General features: G+C 51.2%; 1 protein-coding gene across 1 annotated transcript in view; it reads right to left on the bottom strand.

Annotated features, from left to right (window-relative positions):
* LOC129041678 (myosin-16) overlaps positions 1–13,681 on the bottom strand; it is a 71,965-nt gene that overhangs the window by 17,221 nt on the left and 41,063 nt on the right. Inside the window, exons 23-32 of the mRNA XM_054497113.1 lie at positions 12,743–12,847; positions 10,082–10,168; positions 9,715–9,860; positions 8,793–8,883; positions 8,290–8,346; positions 7,202–7,288; positions 5,592–5,837; positions 4,326–4,443; positions 2,284–2,411; positions 1,205–1,401 (exon numbers count right to left, since the gene is read on the bottom strand). Of these exons, the coding sequence (XP_054353088.1) occupies positions 1,205–1,401; positions 2,284–2,411; positions 4,326–4,443; positions 5,592–5,837; positions 7,202–7,288; positions 8,290–8,346; positions 8,793–8,883; positions 9,715–9,860; positions 10,082–10,168; positions 12,743–12,847 (1,262 nt within the window). The remainder of the gene's footprint in view (positions 1–1,204; positions 1,402–2,283; positions 2,412–4,325; positions 4,444–5,591; positions 5,838–7,201; positions 7,289–8,289; positions 8,347–8,792; positions 8,884–9,714; positions 9,861–10,081; positions 10,169–12,742; positions 12,848–13,681) is intronic.

The following is a 13,681-nucleotide window of genomic DNA, read 5'->3' as shown; positions in this document are numbered from 1 at the left end:
ATGCCCTATAGAACATAAGCACTGCAGTGACAAATAGAGCCAGGAACGGGACAGGCAGTCCAGGTGGGAGGGGGTGACAATGTCAAATACAGACTCAGGGGAGACTCTCTGAGAAGGGGACACAGGAGCAAAGGTCTAAGCCAGGGGATGGAGGGGCCCTGAGGGTGTCTGGGGCAGAGACAAGCTTAGGGGTTGAGATTTAGGTTTAGCCCAGGAGTGGGAGCCTTGGGGGAGGACCAGGTAGTGCCCAGCAGCCTCCATAGCAAAGGCCTGAAGGACAGAGGTGGAAGTTGCAGGAAGGCAAATTTAGCTTAGAGCTTTAGATGAAAGTATTGCATCAGCTGGAAGTCACTATGCCTTATTTGCTATCATATTAGCAGAAATTTCAGTGGATGGATGGGACCAGCCAGCAGGCTGGGATCCCGGAAACACTTAGAGCACATGTGCCATTTTCTATGTCTAATTTGGCTTTATACAAGAAAAAATTTGGCCATTTTTTCAGAGAATCCAGAAAAGTCTATAGAGGAGTTTGTTCAGTTGACCATGTTCTTTGATTTAACTTGTCATGGATCCCCTCTGCTGCCTGGCCCAGGGTGGCTCACTCACAGGGCTTCCCTGCGTGCATGGGCCCAGGGGCACCCAGGCCAGCCTCCTTTTACACCAGAGAGAGGCCCAGAGCCACTTTCATGTCCCCCTTATTTCCTCAGGTGTCCACTTCTGTAGTTTTTTTTTTTTTTTTTTTTTTTTTTTTAGAGACAGGATACTGCTCTGTTATCCAGGCTGGAGTGCAGTGGCTTGATCATTGATCACTGCAGCCTCCAATTCCTGGGCTCAAGCAATCCTCCCACTTTAGTCTCCCAAGTAGCTGAGACTACAGGCACGTGCCACCATGCCTGGCTAATTTTGTAATTTTTTGTAGAGATGAGGATCTCACCATGTTGTCTGGGCTGGCCTTGAACTTCTGGGCTCAAGCAATCCTCCCACCTTGGCCTTCCAAAGTGCTGGGATTACAGGCATGAGCCACCATAGCTGGCCCACAGAGCAGGCTCCTTTGTCCAGACACGTTGTCCTCCTCTTAAAGCAGCCTGTGAACGTCCTTCTCCTGGGCTTGGCCCTGGCCTCAGCAGTGACTGACATGGTGATGAGGCCCCCAGCGCCACCTGCCCAGCCCACCTGGCTCTCCCAACAGGAGAACCACACTCACTTGGTCTCCTCCAGCTCCTCTGTCCTCTGGATGGCATCGGTCTCGTACTTGGTCCTCCAAGTGGTGACCTCAGTGTTGAGTTTGGACACAAGGCGTTGCAGCTCCGACTTGCCTCCCTGCTCCTCCTCCAGCTGCTCCTTTACTAGGTCCAGGTCGTGCTTGGTGTTGGCCAGACTCACCACAGCGGTGCTGCGAGACTGTGGGGACCAGCCTGTCAGGGGCCTGTGGGGGCTTTCCGCAGCCCACAGGGCCACCGCTTAGATACACATAACGCTGGAGCAGCAGTGATGGCAGGTGAAAGGTGGAAAAGACACACGATCCCACAATCCAAACCATCGGGGTTTTAATTTTCATCCTATAACTTCTTTTCATTCTATTATTGTCCACAAAGATATGTAATTTCATTTAGTTATACACATCACATACTACAGTTTTGCAGTTAGCTTTTTTACTTGCTACGATATCAAATGCTTTTTGTGTTCCTCTGACATCTTCATAATCTGTAACTTTCTTTAGCTGGGACTACAGGTGTGCACCACCATACCTGGAAACTTTTTTTTTTTTTCTGAGACCGAGTTTCACTCTTGTCACCCAGGCTGGAGTGCATTGGTGTGATCTCAGCTCCCTGCAACCTCCGCCTCCCAGGTTCAAGCGATTCTCCTGTCTCAGCCTTCCAAGTAGCTGGGATTATGGGCACTCACCATAATGCCTGGCTAATTTTTGTATTTTTAGTAGAGACCAGGTTTTGCCATGTTGACCAGACTGGTCTTGAACTCCTGACCTCAGGTGATCCACCTGCCTTGGCCTCTCAAAGTGCTGGGATTACAGGTGTGAGCACGCCCAGTCAACTTTTTTATTTTGGTAGAGATGGGGTTGGCGGGCAGGGGGCAGGGCGGGGGCGGGGGGGGCGGGTCTTGCTGTGTTGTTGAGGCTGGTCTCGAACTCCTGGCCTTAAGCAAACCTCTCACCTAGGCCTCCCAAAGTGCTAGGATTACAGGCATGAGCCACCAAACTCAGCTGTAACCTATAACTTTAAGGAGGCAGCTCTGTCTCCACCACAACCCAACCCCCAAACAAACCTTTGACTCTTCATCCAGCTGCCTCTTGTAATCATCCACTTGTGACGTCAGAGATGTCTTTATCCGTAGGATTTGATTGAGCCGGCTCTGGGACTCTTCATATTCCCTGCTCAGTTCACTATTTTCAGCTGGGAGAGAAGGGAATGGAAGAAATATTGGATGAAGAACTGGTTCCCTAGCCAGATTCAAAGTTCCTCAGGGCATTGCTCCTAAAGTACCCAATAAATATGGTGGCTTGGCCAATGGAGCTGGAATGGGGAGCACAGTGGATCACCACTCTAGCCTCCAAATTAAGTGAGCCCAGGAGAAAGGCAAGCGCCCAGGGGTTGCCAAGATCCAGGTAACCTGCATGGACTTAGGGGCCTCACATAATGAAACCCCCCTCTCCTACACAGCAGGAGATGCAGCAGAAGAGTTTGGAGAAACAGTGGGACAGAGAGTATTTCCTTTGTAAAATGTATTTGTCACCATTCCAGAACCTACACTCCTGTCATTTGTGGAATGACTGCTGGAGCCAGAGGCCAGGAAGAAGTTCATGAGCCTGAGAGAAAAAGCAAGGATTTCCAGTTCTACCCTGTAAGTCACTGAGCTCACTGAGCTTCACTTTTATTATCCATCAAATGGGGGTATTGATTTTTTTTTTTGAGACCGAATTTCACTCTTGTCACCCAGGCTGGAGTACAGTGGCTTGCTCTCAGCTCACCGCCATCTCTGCCTTCCAGGTTCAAGCAATTCTCCTACCTCAGCCTCCTGAGTAACTGGGATTACAATCGTGTACCACCACGCCCAGCTAATTTTTTTTTGTATTTTTAGTAGAGACCAGGTTTCACCACGTTGGCCAGGCTGGTCTCCAACTCCTGACCTCAAGTGATCTGCCCACCTTGGCCTCCCAAAGTGCTGGGATTACAGGCGTGAGCCACCACACACAGCTGGATATTGATTTTTTTTTTTTTTTTTTTTGAGACAGGGTCCTGCTCTGTTGCCCAGGCTGGAGTGCAGTGGCACAATCATAACTCATTGCAGCCTTGAACTCCTGGGCTCAAGCAATCCTCCTGCTTCAGCCTCCCAAGTAGCTGGGACCACCAGTGTGTGCCACCACACCCAGCTATTTAAAAACATTGTTTTGTAGAGATGGGGGTCTTGCTATGTTGCCCAGGCTGGTCTCAAACTCCTGGCCTCAAGTAATCCTCCCGCCTTGGCCTCCCAAAGTGCTGGAATTACAAGTGTGAGCCACTGCACCCAGCCAGGATATTGTTAAAGAATTCCAAATGTGAGAAATAAGGCCAAAGGATGCCTGCAAGTTCTCTTGATGTCACACTGGAGCACTAACAGGCCCACCTGTAGACTATTTAGTTCTCTAAGGAAATGTACCTTTGTTTGACTTACTGTTTACCTCTGTGTGATTAGAGCACAGCTTCTGCAAAGTTAGAAATTAACTTATACATTGATAAATTGCCAATTATTTTTGTTATAGAGATGCAAAGATGCATCTCTATGACAAAGGTGTGTTTCTTCCGGCAGGGGAAAAAAAAACCCTAAACTAAACCCAGAGGTCACAGGATTATTGTCCTCTAGGGATATTAACTAGTTCTGCATCTAACTTAGCAAAGTTATTTTAGCATTTCTTTTCTCAGCTGACTGTAAATCTCTGCCTTTCAAATGCTCTTTGAAGGCAGCTTTACCATTTTTCTGGCTCCCTCATTAAGGAGTTAAATAAATCCTTGACACATGTTCACTTTATATTAGTATGTGGGTCATGTTTAAAAATGTTTGAAAATTGTATTTTGTCAGCATGAATGCCTCTCCCGCTGATCTCACCGGGAAGGTGAGAGAACGGATACAAAATGCTTTGAATTGTGTTCGCTGTTTTGCATTGTAAAGATGTTACTTGGACCATTCAGCAGGTGGAATAAAATCTCCTCGTCTCATCATAAGGGGTTTGGATGGGAATCTTCCAAGGCCAAGAAAGCTCTGTTTCCTTGAGAATCCCAGTTCCTTTCCATGCACTGCTCCTTAGCAAGCTCAGGGCAGAGAGGGCTCACCTTGGAGGCGGGTCCTGATGGCATTGATTTCTGCTTGGTTTCGCTCTAGTTCTGCCACCTTGGCGTTGGCTTCTGATAAGCTGTCTTCCAGCTTTCTGACGTGGGCCTCGGCGTTCATCTGCTCAGGAAGGATGAACTCAGTGGGGAAGTTGCGGGTAGGGGAGGCCAAGCCCTCCCTACCTCTGCCTTGATTTTTGCCCTGTTCTTCCTGTGTGCCTCCCAGGCTACCTGCCTGGAGGTATGCCCGTGTCTCAGAAACCCCAAATGGCTCACCATTGTCTTTTCTTTTTTTTTTCTTTTTTTTTGAGACAGGGTATCACTCTATCACCCAGGCTGGAGTGCATAGGTGCAATCAGAGCTCATTGTAGCCTCGACCTCCTGGACTCAAGCCATCCTCTCACCACAGCCTCCTGAGTAGCTGGGACCACAGGTGCATGCCATCATACCTGGCTAATTATTTTTATTTTCTGTAGAGACAGGGTTTCACTGTGTTGCCCAGGCTGGTCTTGAACTGGGCTCAAGTGATCTGCCTGCCTCGGCCTCTCAAAGTGCTGGGATTATAGGCATTAGCCACTGTGCCTGGCCTATTGAGCATTTCTTATGTGCCAGAGACTATTGCAGCCCTCACAGTAGTGCTCTAAGGTGGGGATTATGACAGTCATCTTCATGTTACAGATGAAGAAATCGAAGCACAGGTTATTTTATTTTATTTTATTTTTTTGGGACAGAGTCTCGCCCTGTCGCCCAGGCTGGAGTGCACTGGCGCAATCTCGGCTCAGTGCAACCTCTGTCTCCCAGGTTCAAGCAATTTTTGTATTTTTAGTAGAGACAGGGTTTCACCATGTTGGCCAGGCTGGTCTCGAACTTGTGACCTCAGGTGATCCGCCTGCCTCAGCCTCCCAAAGTGCTGGGATTACAGGCGTAAGCCACTGTGCCCAGCAGGTTATTTTATTTTATTTTATTTTAGAGACAGGGTCTTGCTCTGTTGCCCAGGCTGGAGTGCAGTGGTGCAATCATACTCACTGCAGTCTCAACCTCCTGGGCTCAAGCGATCCTCCTGCCTCAGCCTCCTGAGTAGCTAGGACTACAGGCACATGCTACCATCCCTGGCTAATTTTATTTTTTGAAGAGACGAGGTCTGGCTATGTTGTCCAGGCTGGTCCCCAACTCCTGGCCTCTCAAAAGCGATCCTCCTGCCTCAGCCTCCCAAAGTGCTGGGATTACAGGAGTGAGCCGCTGCGCCCAGCCCGCAGTTAGGTTATTCACCTTAGACTTCTGTATCATCTCCACGCTGGCATTGAGGTCATCAATCTCAGCCTTCATGACCTGTTTATCTTTCTCCAGCTTGGACTTGACCCTCTGCAGGCTCTCCACATGCTCCGTCAGCTCGGCCATGGAGTCCATGTGCTTCTTGCGCAGTGTGGAGGCCGTCGCCTCGCTCTGCAGGGCGGCCTCTTCTAGCTCCCGCCGCAGCTTCAGCAGCTCAGCCTCCCGCTTGCGGTTCTGCTCGATCTGGGGTAGAGGAGGAGCGGCTTAGCAGAACTGGCCAGTGCCAGCCTTTTTGGGGTGGACACCACCCAGCTGCTCGGTGGTCCCCTGATATTCCTGCACCTCGCTAAAAGAAGTCCTGCTTGAAATGCCAATGCTTAGCCTTTGGGGGGTGGGGGTTGCCCACAGGATTTGTTTAGAGAGTGTTGTGTGTTAAATTGTGTCCTCCAAAAAGATATACTCAAGTCCTAACCCCGGGTCCCTGTGAATGGGACCTGATTTGGAAATAGCGTCTTTGCAGATGGAGCTAGTTAAGATGTCATACTGGATTAGGGTGGGCCCTAAGCTAATAACTGATGTTCTTTTTTTTTTTTTTTTTTTTTTTTTGCGAAGGAGTTTCACTTTTGTTGCCCAGGCTGCAATGCAGTGACACGATCTCGGCTCACTGCAACCTCCGCCTCCCGGGTTCAAGTGATTCTCCTGCCTCAGCCTCCCAAGTAGCTGAGATTACAGGTGCCCGCCACCATACCCAGCTAATTTTTTGTGTTTTTAGTAGAGATGGGGTTTCACCATGTTGACCAGGCTGGTCTCGAACTCCTGACCTCAGGTGATCCACCCACCTCAGCTTCCCAAAGTGCTGGGAGTACAGGCGTGAGCCACCACGCCCGGCCGGACTCTCCCATTTCTACTCACTATACTCCTGCCCTAATCACTCCAGGTCCAGGTACGGACAACTAGGTTCAGCCCCACAGCCCACTGAGATTGTCCAAACTGGCCAGTCAGGAGCCTGTTCACCCTGCCTCACCTGTTCCTTCCCATGGGAGCCAGAGTAAAGGCCTTTGCCTACAATTTTCCCCCCGGCCGTCTGCCTCCTAACCAGCCCCAGTGCCTCTCTGGCCCTGCATGGCCTGCTGTGCCCTTTCCTTTTGGGAACTGTGAGTAGCAAACTCTGTTTTTGAGAGACAGGGTCTTGCTCTGTCACCCAGGCTGAAGTGCAGTGGTGCCATCATGGCTCACCACAGCCTCAACCTCCCTGGGCTCAAGTGATCCTCCTTCTTTAGCCTCTTGAGTAGCTGGAACTACAGGAACGTGCCACCATGCCCAGCTAATTTTTTTTTGAGAGATGGGCTTTTGCTGTGTTGCCCAGGCTGGTCAGAAACCCCTGGGCTCAAGTGATCCTTCTGCCTTTGCCTCCCCAGGTGTTGGGATTACAGGCGTGAGCCACTGTTCCAGGCCTCATTTTTAAATTATTAATTGGTTTCTCCTCAAGTCCATCTCAGGAACCTAGCAAGAACGAACTGGTCTTGATCCCACTGCTCACAGTCCAGCAATTTTTCTCCCTAAATGCAGGCAGAGCTGAGGGTTTCTGGGTCCCCTGGGATGGGTACCTGAGCAGATGTGGCTCCACCCGCTTCCTCCAGCCTGTCACTGAGGTCTTCGAGATCCCGGGACAGGTCACTGCGTTGTTTCTCCACCTGGGATGAAAATTTTTATTTTAAGATAGAGCCTTCCTCTGTGGCCCAGGCTGGAGTGCGGCAGCACCATCTCGACTCACTGCAACCTTCGCCTGCCTGGCTCAAACAATCCTCTAACCTTAGCCTCCCAAGTATCTGCCACTACAGGCACATGCCATCACACCCAGCAAATTTTTAAATTTTTTGTAGAGATGGGTTTTCACCATGTTGCCCAAGCTGGTCTCCTGGTCTCAAGTGATCCTCCTGCCTTGGTCTCCCAAGGTATTTGGATTACAGGCATGAGCCACTGTGCCCGGCCATGGGATGAGGTTTAATGATACCGATGATAATCACCCAAAGCTCCTTTTTCTCCAGTAAAGAGCATGATGACTGCTTCACCTTTGAGAAGCCAGGATTCTATGCCTGGGGGGCCTTGTGCCCTGCCTGTCATCCCACAGGCTCAGTAAAGGACACTGTGTTCCCCACACTGGGTGGGCATTAGTGCCCATCCTACCCACCACCTGTCCAGTTCGGCTGAATTTGGGGTTAGGTACACTGTGATTTGTCTCCCACCAGCTTTCTGGGTTCACGTCCTGTAGGATCCCCACCCTCAAGCCTCCCTCCACGCTCTGCTATTGCTAACACGTGCTTTCTCTGTTTTCACCTTCATCTCAATGAAGGTAGGTGCTATTTTATTCCCTTTGCCCAGACCTTTCTCCTTGCGTCTGCCTGTTGAATTCCATCTTTGAGGTCAAGTGTTTCCTCCCCCATTTGTCCCAGGTAGAACTAGCCTCTTCTCCTGTGGACTCAAGCCACACAGAGCATCTGCCTTTCACGTCATGATTAATGTGGATGTGCAGTTCAGTCCCTGGCACACAGTAGGTGCTCAAGAAGCAACTAGACTTTTTAGCTGGACACCTGCCTTCTCTACTGGTTTCCTTAGCGGAGGTTTCTATTCATGGTTGGATGTGTGGCTGCCGTTAGGTCTTTTGACTCAAGAAGGGGAAACATATTTCGTTTACCTTGGCTCTCATGGTCCTCTCAGCTTCTAGTTCTTCTTCCAGCTCTTCAATTCGGGCCTAGCAGACAGAGGAGGGAAGGGATTCATCTCTCCCAGGCAAAGTTAGTAAGTCAGCCCCTTAGCCTTTTAGGACGGAAAATAGGTATGTGAGAATATGACAGCCACTGTCAAAAGCAGAGAGAGGCAGATACCAGTGAGCAAGCGCAAAGGCACCGAGGCAGGCAGGAGGGGGCCTGGCCTGTGTGACACCCAGCCAGGAGCCAGCATAGCTGGATAGAGTGGAGGGAAACACTCGGTGATGAGGTCAGGCGGGGAGCAGTTGGAGGGCCTCATAAACATCGTTCAGAGTTCACCCCTAGTGAGGGGAACATGGGTCCATCTCCAAGGACTCTATGGCAGTCTTGCTCCTCAGGAAACTTCAGCCACCAAGTAGCTGACATGAGCAAAGGGTTCAGAGAAGTGCATTTCCGACAGAGAGCTCATGCTTCTCGGTCCTGGACATACCTGGTGCTCCTTCAGTTTCCGCTGTAGTGTGGAATTCAAAGACTGCTCATCCTCGTATTTCGAGTTGACAGAGTTTATTTCCAAATCCCTCCTGCAAGGGAAGGGTTGGCCTCCTGAGGAAAGGCTCTGAGGGTAGACCAGCGAGCTGGCGAGGGAATGGCGCCTAGGCTGCCACAGGAGGCCTTGAACCTGCCAAAACGCACGTACCTCCCAGCCCCTTCTGGCCTTCTGTAGTGACAGCCCGGAAGGTCTCACCCTACAGAGCAGTTGGACCCCTGAATGAGCTCCTCAGGCATTTCATCATCCATTCATTCATTCACACATTTACTAATGTGACACTTTTTTTTTTTGAGACAGGGTGTTGCTCTGTCGCCCAGAATGCAATGCAGTGGCATGATCATGGCTCACTGCAGCCTCGACCTCCTGGGCTTAAGTGATCCTCCCGCCTCAGCCTCTCTAGTAGCTGGGGCCACAGGCTGGCTCCATCATGCCCAATTAATTTTTGTATTTTTTGTAGAGACGGTGTCTTGCTATGTTGCCCAGGCTGGTCTTGAGCTCCTGGCCTCAAGCCATCCTCCCGCCTTCGCCTCCCAAAATGCTGGGATTACAGGCGTGAGCCACCGTACCCGACATGGTCACAGGCTTTTATGATGCCTCCCTGCCCTGCTGAGTCCTCAGTGTTCCCTGGGGTGGTGGCGCTCGTCTCCTCCCCAGTGCCCACCGGGTATTGTGTGACACTGGGCATTCCCTGCGGACAGGGCAGCCCCTGCCTCTCTGCATATCCTCCATGCCTGGCAGGTGCTTGGGACACGCAGGAATGTTTGCGAGGCTCTCCATACACTGCCTGGCTCCTGGCACCCTCCAGGCAGCTCCAGCTATTGCTACCATTGTGACGGACAAAATGAACGATGACAAGACATACTTTTTCACCACCTCCTCGAGATCCAGCTTGGAACGCTCCATCTCATTGAGGTTGTCGATGGTCATCTTCAGGTCACTCTCAGCTTTCCGACGAGCCTTTTCCACCTCCGCCCGGATTTTCTTTTCCTGCTCCCAGTTATCCTCCAGCTACGGAGACAAGAACAGCAAGAGAAGGTAGACGACGAGAGTCTGAGGTCAGAAGGCAAGAAGGAACCAGACTGGGTCCGATCCTTTAGCTGTGGCATCAGAAGGGCCCTCACGCCCTGGGGGATGTGTTGGTCCAGTTCTCAAAACTAATCTTCGGACCCCATGCCCCCAGAGGGATCTGGCCTTGGAGTTGTAGAGGTGGCCACGGCAATGGGTATTACCTCGTGGATCTGCGTGCTCAGCTTGCTGTTATTTTTGGTCAGGTGGTTCACCTTGTCCTCCTCAGCCTGTAGGTCGTCCAGGGTTTTCTGGAAGGACAGATACACACGTGAGTGCCACGAGGCCCAGTGGGAGCAGCTGAACAGTCCTGATCCTCAGTCGTCGCTTCTGAGCTATGCAGCTCCCAGGCTTTGGGGAGTTCAGTTGACTTCGGTGAGTAGGTACTGAGCACCTGCTTCTGGGCGCTGGGTGAGGCCAGAGCAGATGGACCAGAGCCACCCATCAGGGAGGTCAATTGCTTGAGCCAGGGAGGTTGAGGCTGCAGTGACCTATGATCGTACCACTGCACTCAAGCCTGGGTGACAGAGTCAGACCCTGTCTCTACAAAAATTAGCCAGGTGTGGTGGCACACGTCTGTAGTGCCAGCTACTCAGGAGACTGAGGCAGGGCGATCATAAGCCCAGGAGGTTGGGGCTGCAGTGAGCTATGATGGCACCACTGCATTTCAGCCTGAGCAACAGTGAGACCCTATCTCTGGTTCCCCAGGGGGCATATGGGAAATAGGTGGGGTGCTTCTGGTTGTCACAGTGATCGGAGGTCCCTCTGACATTTAGTGGATGACTCCAGCAACGCTGGACATCCCATTTTGCTCTGGACAATCCTGTAGTCCACATTCCTGACGTCCTACCCAGGCACTTACGTGAGTAAAACAGCCATTTCTACTCTTCTAAACCTAGAGCCCAGCACCTTTTTACATGTAATCAATGTTCTTTTTCATTGAATATGCACTACATTTTTTGTTTTTTTTTTGAGATAGGATCTTACTCCATCACTCAGACTGGAGTACAGTGGTACGATCATAGCTAACTGCAGCCTCCACCTCTTGGGCTCAAGCAACCCTCTCGCCTCAGCCTCCCGGCTAATTTTTTTTCTAGTTTTTTAGAAAACTGCACTCCAGCTCGGGTGAGAGTGCGAGGCTCTGTCTCAACAACAAACAAAAATTAGTGGGGTGCAGTGGTACATGCCTATGATCCCAGTTACTCAGGAGGCTGAGGTGGGAGGATCACCTGAGCCTGGGAAGTCGAGGCTGCAGTGAGCCGTGATTGTACGACTGCACTCCAGCCTCGGTGACAGAGCTAGACCCTGTCTCAAAAAAATAAAAATAAAAAAAATAAAATGTTATGACCAGAGGCATGTAAGAGTCTAACCCTACATTTTCCCTAGGAGCAGTGGTTCATATTTGCTAATTCAATATTGAATTATTATTGGTTAATTCAGTGTTTATGGCAACTTTACAGAACATAACCACTGTGAGGCCGGGTGTGGTGGCTCACGCCTGTAATCCCAGCACTTTGGGAGGCTCAGGTGGGAGGATCACTTGAGGTCAGGAGTTTGAGACCTGCCTGGCCAACATGGTGAAACCCTGTCTCTACTAAAAATACAAAAAAATTAGCTGGGTGTGGTGGCGGGCACCTGTAATCCCAGCTACTTGGGAGGCTGAGGCAGGAGAATCACTTGAACCTGGGAGGCGGAGGTTGCAGTGAGCGGAGATCACGCCACTGCACTCCAGCCTGGGCGACAGAGCGAGACTCCGTCTCAAAACAACAAAAATATAACCAGTGTGAATAACACACATCCACTGTGTTTGTTATGAAAGGAGGCTCTGGGTCTGATATGCTTGAAAATCACAGGGCAAGGGCGGTAGTTCCCGAGGCAGCAGGGAGAGGCACTTAGGGGACATGTGGATTCACGGTGTCAGCAAACACAGGGACGAGGGGTCCACTGTCTGGCTCTTTGCCCCTGTTTCTCTGGAGGTCAGCACTGGTGGCCGGTCAGAGCCGGCTCTGCATTTAGGAGCCGTAGCCCGTGACAGTGGTCCTGGGAAAGTCTCCCCATGGTGGGTCTCCCCATGGCCTCAAGAGCTCATGGCCTGTTGTTGCCACAGTGTCTTAGGCTTTGCTGGGGCTTTTGAGCTCACGGGACACTTCCATACACCCCACTCCATCCCTACCACTCCAGTGAGCATACTTTCTCCAGTGTGCGTGGGCCCAACCTAACTCATAATTGTTTTGTTGTTTGTTTGTTTTGAGACAGGGTCTCGCTGTCACCCAGGCTGGAGTGCAATGGCGTAATCTTGACTCACTGCAACCTGCAACTCCTGGGCTCAAGTTATCCTCCTGCCTCAGCCTCCTGAATAGCTGGGACTACAGGCGCGTGCCACCAGACCTGGCTAATTTTTGTATTTTTGTGTAGAGATGGGAGTTTTGCCATGTTGCCCGGGCTGGTCTCAAACCCCTAAACTGAAGGGATCCTCCTGCCTCAGCCTCCCAAAGTGCTGGGATTAAAGATGTGAGCTGCCATGCCTAGATGATTCATAATTGTTCATAGCTCCCCCTCTTGCTCTCAAAACTGTCCTAGTTTGGAAGACAAATTATATTGTCACCCTACTTATAACAAACTTGGAAGGAAGGCAGCAAGAGGAGGCCACACCCATGTCACTCTTGAGGAAACTGAGATGTACGGAGATTCCTTAACTTCCCTAAGGCCCCAAGTTGAAGGGGCGGCAGGGCCAGGATTTGAACTCGGGGCTCCAGTCTCCAGTGGAAAGCACATTGTGCCAACCTCTAGCTGCTGGGCTGAGGGAAGACGCAAGGGAAACCTACCTGGTGCAGTTCCTCCAGGGCCCTCTTCTCCTTCTGGAGCTTGGCGATGGAGTCTTCACGGAGTGAGAGGTCCCCCGTCAGGGTACGGACCTTGTGATCCAGGGCCTAGAAACCAGGGCAGGGAGAGAGGTAGATCCTTAAAGCTGGAGGGAGTCCTCAGCTTGGGTGCACCCTTGAGTCTCCTGGGAGCTTAAGAAATGCCAGCACCCAGGGCATGTCCTAGACCAACCAAGTCAGAACCGTGGGGTGAAGGGGAGCAGCAAGAACCTTGGCTTCTCAAAGTGTGGTCCCCGGATGTCGGCAGTGGCATCCCCTAGGAGCATGCTAGAAATACAGACCTCTGGGCTCCGCCAGACCCACCAGAGTCTGCACCTGACTGTATCCCTGGTGGTTTGTGTGTGCAGCAGAGCAGGAGAAGCGCAAGTTTAGGCAGAGCCCCCGCTTACCCTGCTCGAGAACCCGACCCACCTGCAATAGCAGGAAGGGGACCCTGGGACCAGGGGCCGACCAGATGGCATCAGGAGCCAGGGCTTCCCCCAGGGAGCTGTTCAGAGGGGCAGCAACTGCTTGTTTGGGCAGAAATTCAACAGCTGAAGGTAGACACTTCACCATGATGGGAACAGCTCAGTCCCCTTAGTCAGCTGCCCTGCCCAGCAGAACTTTCTGCAGTGATGGACATGTTCTCTGCCTTTGCTGTCCCATGCAGTGACACTTAACGCACATGGCTGTTGAGCACCTTCAATGTGGCTTGAGCAACTGAGGAATTGCATTTTAAGTTGTAAATTAATGGATGTTACAATAGCCCCATGTGGGCTGGGTACGGTGGCCCACGCCTGTAATCCCAGCACTTTGGGAGGCCGAGGCGGGCAGATGACCTGAGGTGAGGTGTTCAAGACCAGTCTGGCCAACATGGCGAAACCCTGTCTCTACTAAAAATAC

This window comes from Pongo pygmaeus, chromosome 6 (genome assembly GCF_028885625.2).
Source record: "Pongo pygmaeus isolate AG05252 chromosome 6, NHGRI_mPonPyg2-v2.0_pri, whole genome shotgun sequence".
Taxonomy (NCBI): domain Eukaryota; kingdom Metazoa; phylum Chordata; class Mammalia; order Primates; family Hominidae; genus Pongo; species Pongo pygmaeus.
The sequence above is the reverse complement of the archived record's forward strand: the minus strand, read 5'-3'. Positions and strand labels throughout refer to the sequence as shown.